Below are 25067 nucleotides of genomic sequence, written 5' to 3'. Positions count from 1 at the left end.
GACGGCTGTGCGCCTCTACCTTGTATTATGGCGCCATCTAGTGGGAACGAGGCATCATGTCTTGCCAAAGGAACAGGATTGTTGTCCGTAATTGCTTTCCGTAGTTTATGCGAGTTGTAGTTTCGGAACTTGTCTTCATACGCAGCTGTCTTACTCGCTACAGCTATTTCCTATAACATGGAGCGTCCTCGTCCGTACTTGCCTCGCGACTGCCTCATTCAGGTTTTTGCCTTTTTGAACGAGGAGGATTTGTGTCGTGTCTCAAGTGTGTGTAAGGTAAACAGGTCCGACGTGCGGGAATGATGAGTTACGGTGGTTACAAGCGCTTAAATGTACCCACTCATATTAAATGTCTCATGACGGTTTAACAACGCGATGGATTATTCGAAAATCGTGTTTTGATTAATTGTTTATCTTATTTTTACATGATTAAATTTGGTTTTACAGGGAGGGACAGTGCACATCGATAAATGCGCGCGCGCGCACCATGTCACCCTATATGTGTGGGGACCCCTCATTGACTACATTCGTTCCCTAGCCCTTAACCCTAACCTTAACCTTAACTACATGGCTAATCTTAACCCCTACCCTCACCTTAACCTAATCCTAATTCCAACCTTAACCCAAAAACCAAGACCTAACCCTAAAAAAGACCCCTTTCCTCATGGGGACCCATAAAATATCCCCACAAGGTAGGTGGTTTCAGGTTTTTCCTGTCCTGATGGGGACATTTGGTCCCCATTAGGGTAGAAAAACCTGGTGTACACACACACACACACACACACACACACACACACACACACACACACACACACACACACACACACTGCTCAGCTACAATACCAAAAAAATACTGTACAAATAGATTCAACAAAGACAACGATACTATTCACATAATACGACAATAAATAAAACAAGGAACACATATCAGACTGTTAAGGCAATTTACATACTATTGATCTCAAACTTGATTGTCTTTTAACCCTAATTTAAGACAAGGTGTGAAAGAGTGATATGTGCTGCAGTGTCTCGTGTGACCTAGCCACCCTCAGTGAAAAAGCTGACTGTCCAAAAAACAGTCCTCCATCATGGATATTATACAACAAATCCAGCGAGTCTGCAATTAGTTGCTGCAGGCATCTGTGAATTTTGAATAAGTTGTCCCAGCTCAGTGTAACGGTAGCTACTGTGCTTCCAATAAAACCCCTGACTTTACGAGGCCTGGTGGTAAAATACCTGTACTGGTTTGAATGCTGTAGAGGAGGCTTGAGCCCAGGTTGTCAGACAGTATGTTAAGTATGATTAATTAACCTACATGTGTGTGCGTGCCGGGTATGTTTTTGATTTCAGGCCTGGCATGAAGCTGCAGAGACACCATGGTTATGGAGGTGAGATTGTGATTCTATCTTTCCAAAATTATGTCTAGAGAAGTCTACACCGGTCAGTGTTCAGGGAATGTAGCCATCGTTTAAGTTTGCAGTAAGAGCATGCTCATCGTCTATCCCATATGTCAACCCCTGCTCCATAAGCCGACTGTTCATTTTGTATGTGTGCTTTAGGAGGATGTGTCTTCAGCGCTGGTGTTTCTGTAACATTACTGCAGCGGCTGGACGTGAACACGTGAGGCAGGAGTGGAAGAGGTACTTTTTGCGTCGGTCCCACCTAGAGATGAAGATGATGAAAGGCCGGTCTGGTGGTGACTACACCTGTAAAAGCCTTAGAGGCCACACAGGTATGCACACTGTCACACCTTCTCCATCTTTCATGAAAAATCATCACAGGAGATAGAACAAAAATATTACCTAAACTCTCACTTAGAGTCTCTTTTTCTTTGCTCTCGTTTTCTATTGTTGCCTCCTCATCTGTTGGTAGAAATGCCATCACCCCCCCCTTTTCTCCCCAATTGTTCTTGGCCAATTACCCCACTCTTCCGAGCCGTCCTGGTCGCTGCTCCACTCTCTCTGCTGATCCAGGGAGGGCTGCAGACTACCACATGCCTCCTCCAATACATGTTGAGTCACCAGCTGCTTCTTTTCACCTGACAGTGAGGAGTTTCACCAGGGAGACGTAGTGCATGGGAGCCATTCCCCCCAGTTCTCCCTCCCCCCTGAACAGGCACCCCCCGACTGACCAGAGGAGGCGCTAGTGCAGCAATCAGGACACATACCCTCATCCCGCTTCCCACCTACAGACACGGCTAATTGTGTCCGTAGGGACGCCCAACAAAGCCGGCGGTAACACGGGGATTCAAACCGGTGATCCCTGTGTTGGTAGGCAACGGAATAGACTGCCACGCCACCCAGATGCCCCCACTGCCATCATCTCTCACCTTCTTGCACCCACATAGCACTTTGCAGCATCTTTGTCTTCATCCCATGCCATCATGCACCCAGCTCCCGGAGCCCTTTCCTTCTTTTTCACATCCTGTCCCTTTCCATTTCCTTGATTTTTGTATAGGATTTCCTTTGTAAGTTTGTCATCCAAGTTGATAGTTTGAATTCATGAAATTGATAGTTCATGATAGGAACTTTAGCATCTCAATAGTTAATTTAAAAAAAAAAAGTTTCCGGCTGACATGTTTGTTGTGCCCCAGGCAGAGTGGTGGGGCTCGTGTACCTGCGGGGCAACACAGACCAGCTCCCCGACCTCTGGACCCGCAGTGCCACCATATGCAGTGCTTCTTCTGATGGTACAATTCGGGCGTGGGATGTCCAGAATGTCAGTACAACGACTTAGAACAAGTCGCTCTTTATTCTTGTAATCTATCTCGCATATTTCCAGCTCAGCAGTACCTACATATTAACATTCTACTGAATGCGAGGGCAAATGTTTGATGGACATTTATATACGGTACTGCAATTGATACCGGTGATGTTTTAGGTGTAGTCATATATCTTCCTTGAGAGATTGAGTATGGTGAATAAGCACTCTGGAATCTCTTTTTAACCCGTTCATTTAACCCATAATTTAGATATAGGATGCTGATAGGTTCTTTGTTATCATAAAAAATGTAAATAAATCCTTAATTGCCTCAGTCTACATGTAACTATTATGTCAGGATCTCACATAAGGAGTTCTTTAATGGAAAAAATAAGCCCGCAGGACCCACATTGACTTCATTCATTCCCTAGCCCCTAACCTTAACCATCAGAACTACATGTCTAACCTGGCAGTCTATTCCACTGCCTACCACCACGGGGATCACCGGTTCGAATCCCCATGTTACCTCTGGCTTGGTTGGGCGTCCCTACAGACACAATTGGCCGTGTCTGCGAGTGGGAAGCCGGATGTGGGTATGTGTCCTGGTCGCCGCTCTAGTGCCTCCTCGGCGGCACCTGTTTGAGAGGCAGTGGGGATCTGGGGGGAATAGCGTGATCCTCTCATGCGCTACATTCCCCTGGCAAAACACTGTCAGGGGAAAAGAAGCGGCTGGCAACTCCACATGTATTGGAGGAAGCATGTGGTAGTCTGCAACCCTCCCCAGATCGGCAGAGGGGGTGGAGCAGCGACCGGCACGGCTTGGAAGCGTGGGGTAATTGGCAGTGTACAATTGGGGACAAAAAGGGGACAAAAAAAACCATACCTTAACCTAATCCTAACTCTAATTCTAACCTTAACCCTAAACCCTGGACCTAACTCTACAATAGACCCATGAAGAAGTGAGAAATGTGCTCACCTTGCAAAAATGTCCTCACTCTTATCATTAAAAACTCAAATTGGTCCTCATAAATACAACTGAATGAGAACGCATACACATACACACAGTCAGGTTTTTCCTGTCTCTTTCAGGGTGAACAGCTGTGGTGCAGTCCTCCACAGAGTCCTTTGACAGGGATCGTCTCTGACAGAGGACATGGACTCGTGATCACAGCAGACTCCACAGGCCTCATCAAGGCCTGGCAGGATCAGACCGGAGAAGAGTTGGCTTCCTACTCAGCTGCATCTCCAAACTGCACATTAATACAATATAATATTGACAACAGCGGCTTTATCTCTGTGAGAAAACAACAGATTCACACCACCTTTTGCCTGGTTTATTGAGCAGGAGAGAATGTGCGCAACCAGATATTTTTCTTGCTAAATGAACACTTTTGTCTCACGTATGATTTCTACCAGGTAGGAACCAGTCAAGGATCCGTGTGTACGCTAGCTGCTCCAACTTTGACCAAAGTGTCCAGCTTAGTTGTGTGTGACGGTTTTCAAGTAAATCTTCTCTTAGTTTCTCCTGACAAGAAATGGATCGTGGCTGGAACCAAACACATCGATAATTTGAGTCCGAAGGTAATTCTAGTGACTTAAAATGGCCTGACATTACATTAACAGTACCACTTCTTGAACAATATATATTTTTTATGTGTGTCTTTCTTTTATTTAAATATCTTAACTGACAGGTAATCTGCACTCAGAGTTTGACCTCACCTTATGAGGAGGAGGAGACTTTATGCCAGTGCTTGCCAGTCTCCGGGTGCCAGGCTGCTGTCTTCATACCCACCCAGCCTGCCAGATTGGCCACCATCCAGCGCGAGGGTCGCTCAAACAACAAAGCACTCACTGTGTTGGATTTCAGCGTTAAAAAGACCAAGTACAAGTCAGAGGTCCAGGGTAAGGAACTTGATAGCTGCAGAATTACTAATGGTCTCGCCATACTAGTTGCGATACCAGTGACAAAATCTAGCCATTATAAAATATAATTGCGAGTCATTTGGTGAACCATCAGTGGTCAGCTTGCCCTTGAATGACTTTGAACCCTCTCTCATTGCAGTCCAGACGGTGGAGTCCTTCACCATGCCAGTGAACAGCAGCACTTCAGATGTCATGTTGGAGGCCAAGGACGGCAACACTTTAGTGGTGGCAGCTGACTGCCAGCTCTGCGTGTACTCTCTGAAAGGAGTCCTGCTTTCTAGCTTCAAAGACCATACTGCACTTATCTCCTCCATATGTGTGGTATGCTCTTCTCTCATGTGGCGTGTATGAAACGCCCAGTATAGTACCCGGCCTGTAGAAACAGATCCAGTAATATACACTATACCCGCTGTATGTGAAATGTGCAAAATGTTAGTTGGTCAAAGTGACCATTTCACTGATCATGTGCGACTTTTGTGTCTTTGTGTATATACAGGATAACTTTCGTGTGGTGACAGCATCTCGAGACCTCTCTTTACGTGTGCTGACATGGAGAAATGACAGAGATCAAGGACTGACCCTTGAGGGCCGCTACCACTTACTGGGTGGCTCTCACACAATGTCGCGGTATGCTGGACCATTCATACGCATCAGCCCTGGCTCTGTATCAACAACAGCCAGGCTGATGTTAAGAGCAATCAGTGGCGGGCTGTTTAATAAGAGCCTGTGAAGTCAGCTCATTTGAAATAGCTACGTCACCCAATATTTACACCATCGTATCATCATGGAGGAAGTGTCTTAAACTTCTTCCCGCTTCTTACGTTATGTGTTTCAGAGGGTTCACTCATGTGGCCTGTGACTACTCCAGCATCGTGGCCTCGGTAGAAGGCAATGATGGAAGGGACGTTCTGAAGGGTTACTTTTTCACTTCCTGATTATCACTGCCCTCTAAAGACATCTTCTGATACTACAGCTGTCAGCACCATCCACTGGCAAACTTCCATTTGTGTTATGATGAACTGCTCACCAGACATACTATGTATGCAATTTTGTGCTTTAGCAATTTTTTGTTTTGTTTACAAAGAACAAATTCAGTACCAGGCATCACATATGGGAAACTAAAAGTTGCTATGGTAAGATAAATAACTGAAATATGTATGGATATAGTAAGTGTAATCAATTATATCTTTTTGGAGCTGAGGTATTTTAATGTTGAATATAACCAAAGTCTTAAGGCATATTGCATTGTAAAATGTATCCTGATTCCCCAGTCTTCAATACATGAACGCCATACAGAGGTAATATAAAACTGAGATATTTTACACATGATTTACATACCATAAGTATATAACGAGCTGACAAAGTTACATATAAAAGATGCATTGCAGCATAAGGCACAAAACAACTTGTTCCTTCATGACTTGTCCTCACACTGAGATGTAGATTTTGTGACACACAGGAAAGTGTGTAAGCTGCTATATCGAAGGATAGCGTTGTACCACTGGAGTCTCGCCCTTCTCAATGAGTGTCCATCTCCTTTCTAGAAGGACATACCTGAAGACCTCAGTCATGGTCCTATATACGTTTTCCCCCTCTGCTGAGCACTTTTGTAGCTGTTGAAAGGTAAACAGATTGATTCAGTCACTGAAACAATCAAAATTTGATTGGGGAAATCGGTGCTGAAAGAAATTTGCAATGCATAAGTAATATTTTTCTCACATGTGTGAAAGCTTTGATGGTGCGATCCAAGAACGTATTCTCCACCTCCTCTGGTATCGTCAGCATATAAGCCATACAATCTAGTATGCACATTAATGTCTCTTTCGAGGCCTTTGATAAAATGAAAAAGGTTGTAAGTTTTAGCTCGAGATTCTACAAAGTTGAAAGTTGCCTTGTCAGCATTTCATGCTGCTTCAAACCTAAATCGTATAGTGTCTCAATAAAGAACACAATTTCTGACCTGGTCAAGTGTGTTGAGTACCGTCTGAGGGTCAGCATTTGGGTCTAGGGCCTTAGCAGCCTGAATGGAGATCACCGGCCCTTTGAGTTGCTCCAGCCATGCCCACATCAGTCCGGTCAGGATAAAGGGATCCCGCTCCATACACAACCTCTCCCACGCTCCAGCCTGGTTCAGGTCGGCCTACACGCACAAACCGTACATTTAACTACCTGTTAGCCCATGACTTCCCATATGCTGTTTATTTCTAACATGTTCCTGTTGGGCAAATCTAAACCTCTCTCCCTGCAAAAAGAAAAAAGTTAGTTGGTCCTGAGTACAATATATATAGAGATGGATGGGTTAGTTACCTGCCAGGCTAAGACTTTTTGTTTGTGCGCTTCTTCTCCATCTTCAAACAGGTCCACAGCCAGTGCCTGGGCCACCAGCAGCCTCCTGGCATCCAGTGACAGCTCTGTCTGCAGGGTGATAAACGGCACCTCTGACCTTTCCGATTCCTCGTCCCCATCAACATGTTTCTTATCGTTCATGGTCAACTCTGTCCTCCATGCTTCCTTCCATCTCGACAAAATGCTGCCGCTTTTAGCAGGTCTGCCATTATTCCCCAAGGATTCACTGCGTTTGATGGCTTTCTCCTTCACTTTTTTCAGAAGAACTGACCCATCATCTTGATTGATGAGATTCTTCTTCTCCCAGAGTGAACTTATGGAGCCGTGGGAGGAATAGATGCTGCCTCCCCCCTGACGCTTGACACCAGAGAGGGAGGACTGGGAGATCCCACTGGCCTCGTGAACATCATTTTGCGATAGAGAGCTAAGAGGTTGTGCTAGAAGGTTGAGTTCTGATGTCAGTCGTCTCAAGTCTGAGTCGCTATAGCTCAGACTCTTGCGATGGTAGAAGATCGGTGGCTCGTTGAAGTGTCTAGGCAAGGTTGGAGGGCCGGGCAAGCGTGGACCTGGTCCATCAAACCTGGGGCCAAGCCTCTCAATTGTGCTGAGGGTCATCTCTATGTCATCAATATCAGGGGCCTCCAGAATGTCCTCCTCAATAACCTGGCGGTTCTCTGCAATGTCCATCAGCAGCCTACATACCAGCTGAACAATCTTAGGTAGGTACCTCAGCTCTTTGCGCTCATAGCCATGCAGCATGTTTCTCTGGCGAATCAAGTACTGAGACAGTGTGACTGGGTTGGATTTGGGCTCAGCACAGGAAAACACGCTTCTCAAAGGGGCGAGGAACTGAACAAACTGTCTGACACACTGCAGTTGGCCTCTGGTCTGGATGGAATTAGGACGCTTGGCACGCACATATAAAATAGCCTTGTCAGCAGAAATCCTTGTAGTATAGGCCAAGAAACATGCTAACAATACACCTGTAGGCGATGAAAGATAAAAATGCATTTGGCCAGCGTGAAAATGTGAACATCAAAGATATTTCTTTCATAAACAGCCTAAATACTAAATTAGATACTTTGGTTCCCTGTGTTATTTATTTTTGTCTGCACCTGTTCTTCCTAGACCAGCATGGCAGTGGATGGCTATCTTCCCCTCCTGCATTGCAAAAGCCATAACCTTCACCATATCCAGCATTGTTGTGAGATTTGCCACCCCATAGTCATCCCAACCAAAATTGTAGAAATAAACTGAAATAAGAGAATATTATTGAATTAGTCTGATGTGGCACATGAAAAAGATTTGACTGTGACGTTTTTTTCAATCTCTTACTGTCATTCTCCATGAAGACCTCTGGACGGTAGGAGAAGCCACTCTCTGGCTCCAGAGGGCCTCCACAGCTAGCATGTTCACCGGGCTTCTGCAGGTTGATCACTGTCTTTATACCATTCCTTCACACACAGAGAAACATTTCAAGATGAGCACACATTATCACATGCTCTCCTCAAATATCGAACAGAACCTTGAAATGAACTTAGTTGTACCTTTTGAATTGCTCGATAACTTTGTATTTCTCAATGACCTCTGTTGAGGGTCTGGACATGGCAAGTAGGTGATCAGTAACCCTGAAATGACAGAATTGTCATCACCAGTCAAATCAAACCTTATTTAGCACCTTATGTAGCACAATTTGTTCATTTGATCATTATATTGCAATGCAATGTGCTGCACATAAGAGCACAGGAAAAGAGCACACAAGGAAAACAAAAGCTGGAGAAATAAATCATGTATTAAACATGCATGAATGGATTAAAATCAGTAAAATGAGGGAAATAACAGGGAAATAGCTGCACAAATAAAAACCCGTTACCAAGTAAAAGCAAGGCTGAAAAAGTTTTTTAGTGAGCACAGTTTAGACTACTCAGGTTTATAAGGAGGCTGTTTGTTTGGGGGGGGGGTTCCCCCCCTTTTTCTCCCCAGTTGTATCCGGCCAATTGGCCAATTAGCTGACTCCTACGAGCCATCCCGGTCACTGCTCCACCCCCTTTGCTGATCCGGGGAGGGCTGCAGACTACCACATGCCTCCTCCAATACATGTGCAGTTGCCAGCCACTTCTTTTCACCTGACAGTGAGGAGTTTCACCAGGGGGACATAGTGCGTGGGAGGATCACGCTATTCCCCCCAGTTCCCCCTCCCCCCTGAACAGGCGTCCCAACTGACCAGAGGAGGCGCTAGTGCAGTGACTAGGACACATACCCACATCTGGTTTCCCACCCGCAAACACAGCCAATTGTGTCTGTAGGGACGCCCGACCAAGCCGGCGGTTACATGGGGATTCGAACCAGCAATCCCGTATTCGTAGGCAATGGAATAGACCACCATGCCACCCAGACACCCCAGGAAGGCTGTTTTGAGGTTATTGGGCTCATAGGGCAGCACGGTGGCGCAATGGTTAGTACGGTAGCACGAACCCAGAACCTCACAGCAAGAAGGTTCTGGGTTCGAGCCCTGGGGTAGTCCAACCTTGGGGTTCGTCCCGGGTCGTCCTCTGTGTGGCGTTTGCATGTTCTCCCGTGTCTGCATGGGTTTCCTCCAGGTGCTCCGGTTTCATCCCACAGTCCAAAGACATGTAGATCAGGTGAATCAGCTGTACTAAATTGCCCCTAGGTATGAATGTGTGTGTGTGTGTGTGTGTGTGTGTGTGTGTGTGTGTGTGTGTGTGTGTGTGTGTGTGTGTGTGTGTGTGTGTGTGTGTGTGTGTGTGTTGGCCCTGTGTGATGGCCTGGCAGCCTGTCTGGGGTGTCTCCCCGCCTGCTGCCCAATGACTGCTGGGATAGGCTCCAGCGACCCTGAGAGCAGGATAAGCGGTTCGGATAATGGATGGATGGATAGATGGATGGGCTCGTAGGAGTTGAAAGTAGCCTCATAGGTCATAGTCCTTGCTTTGGGACTAGTTAAGAGAAGAAGAGATCACATATCTGAGAGCTTTTCAGAAAACAAACTTTCCTAACATATTGATATGTGTTGGAGGAAATTTAGGGAAGCTCTTAAAAAACAGGAAAATAATCTGAAATCTATTCTGTAAACTGAAAGTGCAGTGCAAAGACAAGCGTAGTAATGTAAATTATCTTGTATCAATCAGAACTCCTGCAGTAGAATTCTCTTTAAGTTGTAGTTGTCCTTTGTGTTTTCTGCTAAATCTTATGCAGGAGGCGTGATCTGAAAGAGATTGGAGACTGCAAGATGGTGATGGGAGAATGTAGCTAGACAGCATCAGATGGTGTAGGATGACTTTGGAGATCAAGAAGAAGAGAGTGAAGGCAGAGCCAGGGATCAAACGGTGGAAGTTGAAGAAGGAAGACTGTTGTGTGGAGTTCAGGGAGGGGTTAAGACAGGCAATAATATCAGAAAGTTGAATCAGTTCATCTGGACACAATGTATACTGAGAGAAATGTTTCATCACTCATCTAAGTGTCCTCTTCAGTCTCAACTGACTGCAGGTATCCCCACCCTTATAAACAATACAGTTGCATAACAACCAAAAGCAACAATTGGTTTCATATGCAAATTGCCGTGACCGTTAACTAGAGTTTCAATGGCCATGTGTACTGTTCACAGAGGATTTTGGAATGTTTGCAGTCACAGCATTGTAAGATGGTGACAGATGTACTTTTAGCCCCCATCACCAATTGCAATTTCACAGTCTAAGAAGCCTAACCTGTGTTTTTGGGGAGGCATGTGAGTCATACAGATTGTACTCCAGCCTGCTAGTACTTCAAGTCAGGTTTTATTTTGTCCCAGAGGGCTTTACAATCACAATTATGTTCTGTGAAATATACGACACTCCCTAGACTAGACCCTTGATTCGGATGAGGAAAAACTCGAACGAAAAAAGCCTCAGCCTTGAGTTTTTAGCTGAGGAAAGAATCAGTCTTACTTTTTTAATATTTTCCAGGTGATAATTTTGCAGTTTTGGTCATATTATGTCTAGTGCAAATTAAAGATCACAGATGATGACAGCAATCAATCAATCAACCAATCAATCAATCAATCAAGTTGCATTTTATGTAGTGCTTTTCCAGCTGCAACAGCCACTCAAATACCTTTATTGAGATTTAATATTTTATGAATAAGAAGTTAATTTTGAGATCAGGTTCTCTCGCTCAGCCCTTTTTGTCCAATCCTTAAAACCTGACTTTTATCTTGGTTCAGTTGGAAGAAGCTGTGTGACATCATACAGTGATGTCTAAAATATGCCAAGTATGAGAATCGAGGAGGCAAGTGGAAACCAATATTGTGATGGTACCTATGTAGAGGTGAAAAAGAAAGGGCCCAAGTTTGAACCTTGTGTCACACCACATGGAATATTTGCTCTTTGTGATGAGACATTATCAAGGGAGGAAAAAACATAATTTGTCTAGTATACAGGCTACAACTGGACATACAATAGATTATTATTCATATAGTTGATACAGTTTCTTTAGTCCAACTACTGAGACCTTATGACAGACAGCCATACCAATATGTACTCTGGCTCTGCTGAATGAATGGCTTGGCTAGTACTTCAATAAGAGACCTCCCAGGAAAACGGAGTTGCTACTGGAAGTAGTGTTGGTGGGCCAGTAGGGGGCAGTCTTCCCTTGGGTCCTACAGCACAGTGCTGGGGACACTGTGTCGTAGGAGATGCTGTCCTTCAGATGAGACATTAAAACCAAGGTCCTGACTCACTGTGGTTATTAAAGATCCCATGGAACTTACGGCAAAGAGTAGGGGTCCGCCAGTGTCCTGGCAAAATTCCCAACCTGGCTGTCTCCATCTGGCCACCTAAGCATCCCCTGTGTAATTGGCTCAATGATTCCCTCCACCTCAACCTGATGTGTGGTAGGGGTTCTGGTGCAAAATGGCTGCCATGTATCACCCAGGTAGGTGCTACAAGTTGGTGGTGGTTGGTGTGAATTTCCCTGCTTCATTGTGAAGCACATTGGGTGTCTAGATAAAGCTCTATATGTATGTAATCCATTAAAAATGTAGCAGCTGATTTGAACTAAAATGAACATAATTTGTTTTAAACAACTTATGTTTGTGTATACTATGAATGTCAACTGTAGATCAATCTTTGGAATAGTTACCATGAGGAGTAGAGGCCTTTGATGGCCTGCTTGTCATCACTCCAGAAACTTGGGTTGTCATACTTGCAGGCTTGACCTCCACAGCCAATCGAGCATTGCATAGGTCCAGGGATGATATAACGTAGCGCCTCCCCCACCACTGTGTACTTTGCCCGGGGAGCTCTGACTGCAGGTGACGGGGGTGGGAAGAGGTGTTATTGCCCAATTCAGGGTTTACAAATTTATTGGTTTCATTTCCTATTAATTACTATGAACAGACTGTTTCCAAAGCTAAACTTGAAATGAACATTTGAAGCTGTGACGTTAGACTTGAGCAGTATTTTAACAGAGGAAACCAAGGGAAATTATAAATAACTGACTAATATGACAATAATTTGGTCATTTAGAATTAGCAAAATTTGCATACAACTGCTCAAAATGTAGGACGGCCTGTAAAACTCTAGTGGTGAGCACTCACTTAGAGGTGTGTCTAATCCTTGCCTGGCACTCAGCATCAGACATAAGGGAATTACAGTAAAAATAGCTACCATCGAGACACCAATCAATCTCAGAACAGTATGAAACAGAACAACCATGTCTTAAAATTACCTTTTGAGGTTTAGTCCTGAATTTTTCAATATGTTTAATCCCTATCAAATGGACTAATATCACCATTTTCACACCTAAAATACTGACCATCTTCACTTACCATAGTCCAATAGAGTTTCACTTCGTGTTTTGGCATGGAGTGCCATATCGGTTACCCAGACTCTTCTCCAGTCATAGCAAAGCCTGTGCACAATACTGGGTTGTTATACTAATTTCTACTGACCACAATTCATTCTCTAACCCCTAAACCTAACCCCTGAAAGGTAGGTGTAACCCTGAAGAACAACTCTTTCTCTAGCAAAGACTAAACCATTTCCCTTCCAGATAACCAATTTTCTGGGTTATCAGTCCTTAGGACAGTAAACATTTCAGGGTTAGTTTAAGGTTAATCACCTAGTTTAAGTGAATCTGCCGAAGGGATGAAAGATGATAATATTGGTTATCATAGAAATTTTTCAACAAATGAAGAGCTTAATCTACCAAAGATCCATATCAGACTGTCAGTTTATGTAAAGCTGATGTCATAATCCATTCCTCAAGGATCAGTAAAGCATTATGTATGTTTCAGAAATGGTTGCACCTTAACCACTCATCATAGTGCACTACAACTGGTAATCACGTTACAGTAATATACACATATTTGACCAAACTATAGTAATCTAAGGAGAAAACTAATAGTTACCATCCACAAGTAGAAACCCATACTCCTTTACCTTCAGCAAGATAGTTGCTGAACCTGTGACTGCCATCCTAAGACACAAACGTTCCAGTTTTCTGAGCGCCAACATTTCTGACATCAGCCACCAGATCGCCGACGTTCTCCTCTCTTTCTTTGGCTCTACAGAAAAGGCAACTGCTCTGGCCTTGCTGGATTTGAGTCACCCCAGATTATCTCTCTGTGGCGGGGTGGGGTGACTGAAGTCCCCATAGCATCCCGTACTGCACACTCAGTGGTGCAGATCCGTGTGTCTCGACAGGCTCTCACATCACCTGTGGAATTATTCAGAGGTCCACAAAAAGCAGCAAAGATTTGATTCCATATTGTCCTTTGTAGATATTTCTCTCTCTACCTTCATTCGCTCTCTCGACACAAACGCACAACCGCTATAGCTCTAAGGGGAGATGTAGAAGGGCTATTCCTGACTCCTTCTGGATTAGGCTGTAATCTTATTACTACAGCAATAGGTATAGAAGAGAGCTCCCACTCCTCAACAAAAAGTCAGCAAAAATGCACACCTCACCAAAATTCAGAACTTCATTACACTCTGCAGAAGCCTGAGACACTGGTGTATCACCTTCAGTATATTGTGCCATCATCTTTTCATATCCATAAGCCTATGTTGTCATCAGCAGAAATATAAGTATGCAATAAAACAAAGCTGGGACTGTGATTGAACAGAATGCATTTATTTAATTTGCATTGACAAATAACTCATTGATTTGAATGACAGGTTTTGAGTCCTATCTCAAATTGGGGCATTCAAGCGCTCTTAACATGCTTAAAAAATGTTGGGGGATTTAAACAACATAGCAAGAGGTTCAAATCTTATTGGATTGCTCACAACTTGTTTAAAGCTGATTAAGGTTAAGGAGTTGAAATTAGTTTTTGACGTCGAACCCGAACGTCCTTTGAACCATATCCACTGCCAGTTGTTCCCTTGGTAGCATGCGGTGTCATTACAAGTTTTATAAAGCGAGCCTGTCAGTTCAGAGGAACACCTTATTTTTGTCTCACACTACTTCAGTAAAACAGCAAAATCCTGGCCATGTAAAACGCAAATACTGATACAAAGCCCTCTGCATTTTATCTGGTGTTTCATGGAAATCAGTTGTGAATCTAAAGTAAAACAATATTTTTACATCCAATTAGCAATCAGTGACACTGTATTTAAGTGTTTTCTCTAAAAAAGACGTTAGTTGTATCTATTGGTAACTGGTTATCCATTTCATCAGGGGGAAGATTACAACGTGTACTGACACTCCCTGAGGTACTCATCTCTATCCCCCTCCTCGTGGACTCCTTGACAAGATTAAGTGGTGAGAGTGAGACCATAGGCTGGTGATTTTGTCGTCCTGTGAACGAACAAAAAAGAACATTGTAGGAATTGATCTCGTTTCATGGTATCTCAGCACCCAATGCATCAACCAGTGGACAAGTTTTCTTAGTTTGGCAGGGCCAAATAAGGACATTCACAAAGATTATGTGCACTCACTATAGGCGACATATTATGGCTGGCAACTTTATGATTAAAATTATTTCCAACCCAGTTCAGTAGGACTGCCTGAAAACCACACTTGCATTCTCTGCGAAAACCGAAGGTTGCTTATCTCATTTAAGTAAGATCGAGTCTTTTTTTTTTTGTATTTCTGGGTTGAACATAGGAAACTAGATAGCGCCCTCATCTGGCCAACAACAATCAGCCAGGAGAGCAAAAAAAAAACGTTGAAACAATTTTTTTTACAGTCACATCATAAATCTAATTTATCTGGAGGCCTTAAATCAAGGCAAAAGTAGGAAGTGCACATTTGGTAAGGTCCATTTCACATAAAAGTTTACAGTATTGACAAAATCAGCATAAAGATAAAACTAGTGGAATAAAAAGAGAGACAAATAGTGGCATCACACATCTTACATGTAGTGTATGCAGCCAAGTCAGTGTAAGTCTGCTCCATTAAGGAAAACAACAAAGACCTATTGAGAATGGGCTGACTTCACATCGTAAATTGGATGTCAGTAAGTTGGTGTCTGTGACAAAACTTTAGGATGGTTTCACATTGTCTCTGGAGGCAGAGATTGCTTGCCCAGTTATGTTGCCTGAGATCTTTCCATCTGCTACTGTGTCCTTGAAGAGGTAGTCAGTGCCGTGGCTCCATCCTTGTTTGCCAGGTGCTTGCATAACACAACCCATGCTGGTCCCTTCCGTTTTCCTCAGCTTGCCCACCAGCATAGTCTTACCTCCTTTTATTCACTTTCTGGAACGTTGGGTAATGTGAATATTTCACCAAAGGCAAATGTCCCCTGCCCAACAGTAAATCTAAAGTAAGAGGGATGGTACAGATGCACACAGTTAATACAAAATTTAAAGGTAACATAAGTAGGTTTCTTGTGTTTTCATCCCACCTGCATTGCCCCAGATTTTACTGCTGAGCTTCTCTCCAAGCAGGTAGAAAGGAGCCACGGTAAGAGCAACAGCTCCAAAAAACAGAACAAGGTCCACAGGGCTCAGTTTGGCCATGATGGGGTACACCCAAATACCTGAGACACGGTGCACCCACAGGACCCTGATAGAGAGAGTGAGTAAGGCAAACAAATAAAAATAAATAAATGAAGTGAACAACTGTTTTTTTAACCTGTTAGGTACACAAGTGCTACATCCCATGCAAAAGATTAATAGATTGAGTTGATGCAGTCATCAATTGTATTGGCAGGCATATATCAGCTGTCTTACCACGACAGATACAGTAAAGTAAAGATTGCCAAGCCCAGGATGCCTTTCACTCGGCTAACATATCGATGATGCTGAATGCACATCTGGACAAACAGCAGGGGAACGATGATGGTGTGCTGCAAACAGAGAGATGGAGAAAATGGAAAAAGATGTACTGGAAAAAGAAGATAACCTGGTAGAGGATCCAATTAAAACAAACCATGTACAATGTTTTATGTAATAGTCAATAGTATAACGTGGTTAATGCAGAAGCATAAAGTAAAACTGTGTTTATAGCATCACAATTTCTATAGAATGTGATAGATAACTGAATAAGGGTATAACTAATTAATCTGCAGCAAACTAGACGCAATACTAATGTAATACCAAACAAAACCCAGAACAATAGCAAGCATGGTTGACATCTGTATCTAAAGGGAAATGGGCCAAAAGAATTAAAAACATCTTTCAAGTAAACCTAGTACTGCATCAAAAAAGACAACAAATATCCTCCAAAGGCATCAGTCTTGTGATCTCCTCAAAGAAACATGTCTTGGGACTTGTTCTGTTAAGTGGATATGCCCTGTAACTGAATAAACTATTGTTATATCCAAAGGAATTGAATCGAGTGCAACTGGACTTGGTATATATCCGTGAAGACGTTTCGCCTCTCATCCAAGAGGCTTCCTCAGTTCGTGCCTTTCTGACTAGACCAGACTAACTCTGTGGCTAACATGAAGTGAAGAGGGGACATTAAGTTAGTTGATCCCAGCATTGTTCATTGCTCATTTGTCCAGACTAGACCAAGCTAATCTGACTAGACCAGACTAGCTTGGTCTAGTCAGAAAGGCACAAACTGAGGAAGCCTCTTGGATGAGAGGCGAAACGTCTTCACGGATATATACCAAGTCCAGTTGCACTCGATTCAATTCCTTTGGATAACCATGACCTGGACGAATGAGAACATTCACAGACAAACTATTGTTATCTTTCAGTCCATGTCCAATTTGTCATAACACGCTTACCAAAGCATGGTTCAACCAGACAGGTTTAATATCATCCAGGAAGTCAGGGTACACCAGCTTCCTGTCATAGGCGTACATGGCCCATACAAACTGTGGGGAAATATGGAGTAAAAAAATTATGAGCAATAAATGATGCATTTAATTCACTACTTGAGCAATACCATATGAACAAACATTAAAAACAGACCTACTGTGCCCACTGGGAAAGCCAGAACAGTAAATATGATGTCCCTTAATTTAACCAGCAGAGATGGGAGTCCACCACGCAACGGTTTGCCTGAGCGCACCAAGTTGACGATGTCAGTGAATACACACAGTCCGAAGAACACAGTCTGCACGATATTGTATTTTTAAATCACTTCAGGACACAGCGCTGTCGCTCAACACAACCTCTCCGTGGCATTCTTTATTTAGACTGACACAGCATCAAAGGCAGACCCGATCAAACAACCCAGAGCCTGCAGGCATCACCAATCGATCCCAGCACAATAGAACAGCACCAAATCAAATGCAGCACTGTCGATGTGTGCAGACATAACATCCCCCCCCCCCCCCCGGCAGGATTTCAAACATGAAAGGTTGACACAAAGTCCTCTAGGTGGCCAGGGCGTAAACGTGTACGAACAGGTCGCGGGGCGGCCTGAGGCTGGGCAGGCCGAGTTGGGGAGGGAGATGGCAGGGGAAGCTAAGGCCCAGAAATGTCTGGGGCCCGTGTAGGAGCTGCATGAAGCCCCGGGGCGTCTCGCCATGCTGAGGGAATGGCTATGGTTGTGTCACCAGCTGTGTGTGGCGGAGCTGACACCTTCCGTAGACGACTGGAGTGCCACCGAGTGCCATCGCTGAGGAGGTAAGTGGCTGGGCCCAGCTGACGGGTGACTTGGAGAGGACCAGTATGAAGCCATTTTATTGTCCCTGTGGGGCCTGCGGACCCTGACCCAGTCTGACACATTGATGTCTGGCACCCTGGTTCGTTCTGACTGGTCAAACCGTTGCTTCATCCGCGTCTGCTGACGAGTGACTGAGGCTCTGACCCCAGAGGGGTGTGCCTGAGGTGTGGAGGGGCGGAGCCTGTCAAGGGGCATGCACAGTTCCCGGCCTAGCATGAGAGAGGCTGGGGAGACGCCTGTGGTCGAGTGCTGTGTGGCCCGATAGTGCAGCAGAGTGTGACGGATGGCCTGCGTGAAAGAGCACCCTTGGGCCATGTGTGCTCTGAGGCCGTTCTTCAGTGACTGGTGAAAACGTTCAACGCCGCCATTGGCCTGGGGGTGGTAGTACGCAGTGTGTATATGACGGATGCCCTTGCTTTCGAGATAAGCAGTGAACTCAGCAGAGACCAGCTGAGGGCCGTTGTCAGTGGTGATGGTCTTTGGGAGGCCCCAGCGAGAGAAAAGAGAGTCCAGGAAGTCGATGATGATCTGTGAGGTCACAGTGCCGGAAGTGGTGAGTTCAGGCCATTTTGAGTGTAGATCGTAGGCGACCACCATGAAGCGTTGGTGGTGGGGAACTCCATGGATCTCACCACAAATGTCCAACTGCAAGTGTTCCCAGGGCTGAGAGGGCCAGGCGAGAGGTTGCAGGGGTGGGGAAGCCTGGTGGCCAGTCTTGCCACTCACAAGGCAGGCAGAACAGTCCTTCACCAGAGCCTCAATATCTCTGTCTATCCCCGGCCACCACACCAGGTCTCGGCAGCGCTGTTTCAGTTTCACAATGCCCAGGTGGCCTTCATGCGCCGTATTCAAAACACGTGCACGGAGAGCAGCTGGGACAACTGTGCAAAACCCACGTGCCACGCAGGTGTCGTTCCAGCAGGAGAGCTCCTGTCTGACTCGGGCGAACGCAGCCAGCTCCTCTGGGACCTTGTGAGGCCAGCCGTTCTGGATGTAGGTGCAGAGCTGGGAGAGGACAGGGTGCTGTTCGGAGGCTGCCCTCAGCTCCTGCAGAGAGACAGTGGCCTGGAGGGGTGTGTGTATCATTTGGACAATGTCCTTTTCCACACAGTCAGTGTCCGTCTGTGGAGCTGGGGTGGAGACAGAGCAAGAGAGCAGGTCGGCGACAACATTGTCTCTGCCTGGGGTGAACTGCAGGCTGAAGTTGTACTGGCGGAGGCGGTCAGACCAGCGGTGCAGCCTCAGGGGTTTGTGGCCTGTCCCAGATGTGGACAGCAGCGCTGTCAGGGCCTAGTGATCTGTCCTGAGGGTGAAGGAGTGGCCATAGAGGTAGAGGTGCCACCTTTCACAAGCCCAGATACAGGCTAACGCCTCACGCTCACCCACGGAGTACCGCTGCTCGGTCAGGTTGAGGGCACGGGAGGCGAAGGCAATGGGCTTCTCCACACCGTTCTGGGTTTGAGACAGCACAGCCCCTATCGCTGTGGCTGATGCGTCACAGGTCACAAAGGTGGAGCTGGAGATGTCGAAGTGAGCCAACACTGGTGGTGAAGTCAGTTGAGTCTTGAGATCACGCACAGCGTCACTGCATGCCTTTGACCACACCCATGGCTTGTCCTTACGCAGCAGCTGGCGCAGGGGGGCTGTGGTCGCAGAGTACTGGGGAAGAAACCTCAGGTAGTAACTTGTCATACCCAGGAAGGAGGCGGCCGAGCTGGGCTCAGGGATGGCCTGAATGGCGTCCACGTTGGATTGTAGTGGAGTTACACCACTCGCTGACAGCCGGAACCCCACGGAGTCGATGGCTGGCACAGAGAGGACACATTTCTCAGCATTGAGAGTTAGCTTGTGCTTGGACAGGGCTGCGAAGACCATGTTGAGGCGCTTGTCGTGGATTTCACTGGTGGGCCCGTGTACCACTATATCGTCCAGATAAATGGCCACGCCCAGTATGCCAGCCAGCACGGAGACCATGATTTTCTGGAAGCAGCTAGGGGCGGAGCTGAGACCGAAAGGCATCCTGGTGTAGCGAAACACTCCTGCATGTGTCACAAAGGCTGTGAGGTTTCGGCTGCTGGGGTGGAGGGGCACCTGTAAGTACCCCTGTCTGAGGTCGAGCTTGGAGAACACCTCAGAGCCATAGAACTGAGCAGTGAGTTCTTCTGAGGTGGGCAGTGGATACTTATCAGGGACCACTGCCTTATTTACTGCACGTAGATCGACGCAGACACGCAGACCCCCCGACTTCTTCTTAGCCACCACGAGGTTTGAGACCCAAGGTGACACGTCCACCAGTTCAATGATGCCAGCTTCCAGCAGTTGTTGCAGCTCGGCGGAGACCCCATCACGGAGAGCCAACGGGATGCGGCACAGTGGTTGGATGACAGATTTCACAGCAGGGTTGAGGAGAGGTTGATGGGCGAAGGCGGAGGCAGCCCAGCCCCATAAACAGTGATGGCCACTTCTGCTGCCAAGGTGTGGCAACAGTCAGGATTGCTGCCCCCCTTGTGTCTAAGAGGGAGAACCCCAGAGCGGAGAACAGGTCCAGGCCCATCAGGTTGGCCCCAAGGCGTGCCACATGAAAAACTGCATTGGGCACCAGCTTGGTTCCATAGTGGACAGTCACTTGGAGAGAGCCAACCAGATCGATTTTGGAGTCACCATACCCACAGAGGACAGCTGAGGGTGCGGACAGTGGCAGTGAACCAAAAAATTGACTGTAGGTATCAACATTCAGGAGAGACACACTTGCACCGGTGTCCAACAGCAGGGGGATGCACACATCATTAATGTTGACTGTGCATGATTTGAATGACACTGGCCCAGAGCTCACCTTGTGAATGACGGCGGTTGAAGACTGGGGAGTGTGGCCCTCTGACCCAGCCGGGGAAGATCGACAGACGTTGGCAAAGTGATTGTGCTTACCGCAGCTACGGCATGTCTGGCCACGGGCAGGGCAGTTCTGAGCCCTTGAAACATGAGACCGAGACCCACAGTTACCACAGGACTGTTGAGGGCGGGGCCGAGAACGCCGTCGTTGCAGTTGCAAGACGTCCCCAGTGGAGTCGGCGCCCGCCTCGCTCTGGCTGGGTTGCGTCCCGAGGGGCAGCCGTGAGTAGAGGGAGGAGTCGTTGGCAGCTTGACTGGAGGTGGCCACTTGCTGTGTATTTAGCATAGCAGCACACTCAGCTGCTCCCTCAACCTGTAGTGCGATGGTAATTGCTCTGGACAGCAGCAGATCGTCTTTTTCCAGCAGGAGAGTCTCACGCACCTTTGCGTTGTTGGTGTGTTCGATTAGCTGGTCGCGAACCATCTCGTCCTGAAGCGCGCCAAACTTGCATGAGCTAGCTAGCCCTCGCAAATTAGCTACGTACTGCCGCACAGACTCACCAGGCAGTTGGTGTCGCTGACGGAATATAAATCGCCGAAGGAGGGCACTCTGTGGAGCAGCGAAATGGGTGCTCATAAGTCCCACAGCTTCGTCAAAGCTTGTGACGTTCCCCAGAGTCTCGAGCACACGATGACCCTCTGCTCCCAAGCAGTGTAGCAACAGAGCCGTCTTCCTAGCCTGGCTCACGTCGTCGAGCCCTGAGGCGATGATGTAATTTTCAAAACTATGTAGCCAGCGAGTCCATGTTACCGGAGGCTCGCCAGGTAATGCCAGGAAGGGGGCAGGTGGTGGGAGAGAGATATCAGCCATCCTCGTCGCCAATATTGTATTTTTAAATCACTTCAGGACACAGCGCTGTTGCTCGACACAACCTCTCCGTGGCATTCCTTATTTAGACTGACACAGCATCAAAGGCAGACCCGATCAAACAACCCAGAGCCCGCAGGCATCACCAATCGATCCCAGCACAATAGAACAGCACCAAATCAAATGCAGCACTGTCGATGTGTGCAGACATAACACACGACCTGTTGCGAGATGGCAATTGGGAGAGAGATCCGTCCTCTGTTGCTCTCCCTGAGGTTTCTTCCTATTTTTTCTCCCAGTTAAAGGTTTTTTTTTTGGGAGTTTTTCCTTATCCGATGAGAGGGTCTAAGGACAGGATGTTGTGTTGCTGTTAAGCCCACTGAGGCAAATTTGTAGTTTGTGATATTGGGCTATACAAATAAAATTGATTGGATTGGATTGTTTCTAATTCTGTTTCTCGCTAGTGTGATTTATTCAGCCTAACGTCAAGTGTCAGCCGCTTACCTGATTGATGAAAGTCAGATATTTCCATCGGCCCCCGAATGTTTTCGTTTCCGGGTGTCTTTCTATATTGATCAGAGTGCAATTAGCCCATAGCGCTAAAACATACTGTAGCGAATTCGACCCGCTAGCCAGCGGCCAGCGTGTCTTCTTATCCATGCACGTTACACTACCCCCCTCCTTCGGGAAGCGCGTCCCCGCGCTTAAGCATATCAGCTCCTTCACGCCTCAGGGCGTCTACGCTTCCGATGGCCTTACGGTCGCTCCATCCCACTTCTGATACCAATGTAGCGAATTCGGGGGACAACGCAACCACAGGAACTGCCGCGGCCGGGACGCGAACCCGTATCGCCCGCACCGCAGGAGGCATCGCTAATCGCTAGACTAAAGGCTCAGACCCGCCAGCCAGCGGCCAGCGTGTCTACTTATCCATGCACTTTACAATACCATCCAAAGCGTTAAAAGATGAACGAACAGAGGGAACTCCAACGTCACGGTCGCTGCCATTTTACAAGCGGTAAAAGAGTAAAAACTTAACTAGATTACGACACCCGGGTCACGTGGTCACACGAGCAAGGCAGCATGGGCGGAGTTTCCTCCAGCTGATTTGTTGACGTATTCACAAAACCCCATCATGATAGGTTATTTTGAGCTTTAACGCTGCATAAATCAGAGTAGCGGTTCATACAACCACCGACCGATAAAGAAAGGGACATGTACGGCGTTCCAGCACCTAGGATGGACTGGGATTCACCGAACTTACCCGAAGCATGGTGTTTCAGTATAATGAATGAAGACAGACGCGTGGTGTCAAGTTCAGTAACCATGTTAGAACAATATTGTAACGTGCATGGATAAGAAGACACGCTGGCCGCTGTCTCGCGGGTATGACCCTTTAGTCTAGCGGTTAGCGATGTCTCCTGCGGTGCGGGCGATACGTGTTCGCTTCCCGGCCGCGGCAGTTCCTGTGGTTGCGTTTGTAATGATCTGTGCCCTCTGGCTATGTTAACTTATAATATTAATAAAGCAAGGACGACTTCTCTCGTGCTGGGTGTTTATTCACCGACCGGATTCCGACTGACGTTGTTACGTACATCACGTGACTTTGTTGTGGCGCTACGGAAAGCCGTAAGGGACATTAGCAAATCAAATATTACTAGCAAATATTACATCTCCCTTTTTCTGAAAAGTGCTGCTTTCTCTGCAGAGATACAGACCACGTTGAGCACGTTTATAAGCGAATACAATCTTAATAAGAAAGAATATGAAAGTGGAACTCTTATATACTGGACTGCAACAAAGTAGTGTAAAACATTTCCTTCACTGTCTAAATGTGACACCGTAATAACATTTCATCTTTTTTTTTCATGTCATTACTGGTAACTGCAAACAGCAGGTAGGTACACAATGTAAGTGAACGCTGTAAATATTTCTTTTCAAAACATAGCAGGTATAGTACAGGTTGGTGTAAAATTCTCTCTTTTTTAACATTCATAAGTCAAGGATTTGTCTTGGTTTGATCGTGCGACCTGACCTCGTGGTGTAACCAGGCTGTGTGTCTGGTTGTCGCTGATTGTTCGTGTCTGGAGGTTCAGCATGCTCTTGCTGATGGGCTTGTGTGTTGTTGTTAGCGCTGGTAACAGTCTGCTGTGAAGTGTGTGTGTGTGTAGTGTGATTGTTCACTCTGCTTTGTCGCAGGTGTTGACGGTTGCGTTGGTAGATCTGACCTTCTTTGGTTTGGATGTGGTAGCTCCTGTCTGTGTTCGCTGGTCTTTCCACAGTTGCAGGTCTCCAGGATCCATCCTCCTGCCGGAAGCGGATTGGTGTGCCTGTGGGCAGGTGGGGCAGAGGTTTGGCTGTTCGGTTGTAGGACGCCTGCTGGCGCTGTTGACATACCTCTCTCCTTTTGTGAACATTCTCCTGACTGGCGATCTGTGGCTGCAGGTGTTTTGCTGTTGATGGGAGAATGGACCGCAGCCTCCGACTCATCAGTAGCTGTGCCGGTGATTTCAGGTTGTCCACCGGTGTGTTGCGATACTCCAGTAAGCTCATGTAGGGGTCTTTGTTCTCAGCTTTGGCTTTGTCCAGGATGCGTTTGGCCGTCTGGACAGTCTTCTCGGAGAGGCCGTTGCTCTGTGGGTAGTGGGGGCTTGTGGTGGTGTGTGAGAAACCCCATGTCTGTGAGAAGTTGCGGAACTCACCAGAGCTGTAGCACGGACCGTTGTCGCTGATGATAGTCTCGGGGATTCTGTGTCGAGCCATTGCTGCTTTCAGCTTCATGATGACGGCAGATGAGGTGCAGCTATAAAGTCTCTCTAGCTCGAAGAATCTGGAGTAGTAGTCCACAGTGACTATGAAGTCCTGTGAGTTCCATGTGAATAAGTCTGTGCCTATCACTTGCCACGGCCGCTCGGGTATGGTGTGTGACCTCATTGGTTCCTTTGCATTTGCGCTGCGCCGTTCTTGGCATATGCTGCAGTCTGCTACCGCATCCTCGATCTGTTTCCCCATGCCAGGCCAGAACAGTAAGTCTCTTGCTCGGCATTTGCTTTTTTCCACGCCAAGGTGGCTGGCATGGATGCGCTGTATCATGTCCTTGCGAAGCTTTTGGGGGACAATGATTCTCTCACCTTTGAACAGGATACCGTCCATTTCTGAGATTTCTGCTCTGTGGTTCCAGTATTCCTGGATGCTGGGCGGGCACTTTTTCTTTGTGTCTGGCCAGCCAGTGAGTGTGGCTCGTCTGAGTGCGGTGAGCTGTGGATCTTGCGCTGTTTCCTGCTTGATTTCTGTGAGTCTTGTGTCGCTCACAGGGATGTTGCTGAGGACTGTGTGCACT

General features: G+C 46.6%; 3 protein-coding genes across 3 annotated transcripts; 1 reads left to right on the top strand and 2 right to left on the bottom strand.

Annotated features, from left to right (window-relative positions):
- The first annotated feature begins 159 nt into the window (after positions 1-159).
- fbxw12 (F-box and WD repeat domain containing 12) lies at positions 160-5823 on the top strand. The gene is made up of 10 exons (XM_056302158.1): positions 160-276; positions 1351-1388; positions 1560-1732; positions 2594-2718; positions 3790-3996; positions 4117-4281; positions 4392-4602; positions 4763-4944; positions 5120-5250; positions 5459-5823. The coding sequence occupies exons 1-10, from the start codon at positions 178-180 to the stop codon at positions 5556-5558; spliced, it is 1431 nt and encodes a 476-aa protein (XP_056158133.1). The 5' UTR covers positions 160-177; the 3' UTR covers positions 5559-5823.
- Positions 5824-5946: 123 nt separating this feature from the next.
- ptpdc1b (protein tyrosine phosphatase domain containing 1b) lies at positions 5947-12836 on the bottom strand. The gene is made up of 9 exons (XM_056302156.1): positions 12791-12836; positions 12103-12268; positions 8517-8597; positions 8305-8423; positions 8085-8222; positions 6931-7952; positions 6584-6763; positions 6343-6453; positions 5947-6236 (listed from the first exon to the last, which is right to left on the bottom strand). The coding sequence occupies exons 1-9, from the start codon at positions 12834-12836 to the stop codon at positions 6099-6101; spliced, it is 2001 nt and encodes a 666-aa protein (XP_056158131.1). The 3' UTR covers positions 5947-6098.
- A 1815-nt stretch (positions 12837-14651) lies between these two features.
- Positions 14652-23000, bottom strand: LOC130128912 (androgen-induced gene 1 protein-like). Its single transcript, XM_056298693.1, has 7 exons — positions 22992-23000; positions 22232-22336; positions 17335-17475; positions 17144-17233; positions 16140-16255; positions 15812-15972; positions 14652-14710 (listed from the first exon to the last, which is right to left on the bottom strand). Exons 1-7 carry the CDS (start codon positions 22998-23000, stop codon positions 14652-14654), a joined length of 681 nt encoding a protein of 226 aa, XP_056154668.1.
- Positions 23001-25067: the final 2067 nt, after the last annotated feature.

The sequence above is a fragment of the Lampris incognitus genome, chromosome 2, assembly GCF_029633865.1.
Source record: "Lampris incognitus isolate fLamInc1 chromosome 2, fLamInc1.hap2, whole genome shotgun sequence".
NCBI classification, from domain to species: domain Eukaryota; kingdom Metazoa; phylum Chordata; class Actinopteri; order Lampriformes; family Lampridae; genus Lampris; species Lampris incognitus.
Note: the sequence above shows the minus strand (reverse complement) of the source record. Positions and strands in the feature narration are given on the sequence as shown.

Bases quoted from the DNA above. Each gene is read 5' to 3' on its own strand.
- ptpdc1b (XM_056302156.1), bottom strand. From the start codon at position 12,836: ATGGCACTCCATGCCAAAACACGAAGTGAAACTCTATTGGACTATG. The intron at 12,269-12,790 runs GTAAGTGAAGAT...CGTCACCTGCAG, and splicing joins TGAAACTCTATTGGACTATG to TCAGAGCTCCCCGGGCAAAG. The intron at 6,237-6,342 runs GTGAGAAAAATA...ACCTTTCAACAG, and splicing joins CCATCAAAGCTTTCACACAT to CTACAAAAGTGCTCAGCAGA.
- fbxw12 (XM_056302158.1), top strand. From the start codon at position 178: ATGGAGCGTCCTCGTCCGTACTTGCCTCGCGACTGCCTCATTCAGGTT. The intron at 4,603-4,762 runs GTAAGGAACTTG...CTCTCATTGCAG, and splicing joins GTACAAGTCAGAGGTCCAGG to TCCAGACGGTGGAGTCCTTC. The intron at 4,945-5,119 runs GTATGCTCTTCT...GTGTATATACAG, and splicing joins TTATCTCCTCCATATGTGTG to GATAACTTTCGTGTGGTGAC.
- LOC130128912 (XM_056298693.1), bottom strand. The intron at 17,234-17,334 runs GTAGGTCTGTTT...ATTTCCCCACAG, and splicing joins TGGCTTTCCCAGTGGGCACA to TTTGTATGGGCCATGTACGC. The intron at 16,256-17,143 runs GTAAGCGTGTTA...CTCTGTTTGCAG, and splicing joins TCTGGTTGAACCATGCTTTG to CACACCATCATCGTTCCCCT.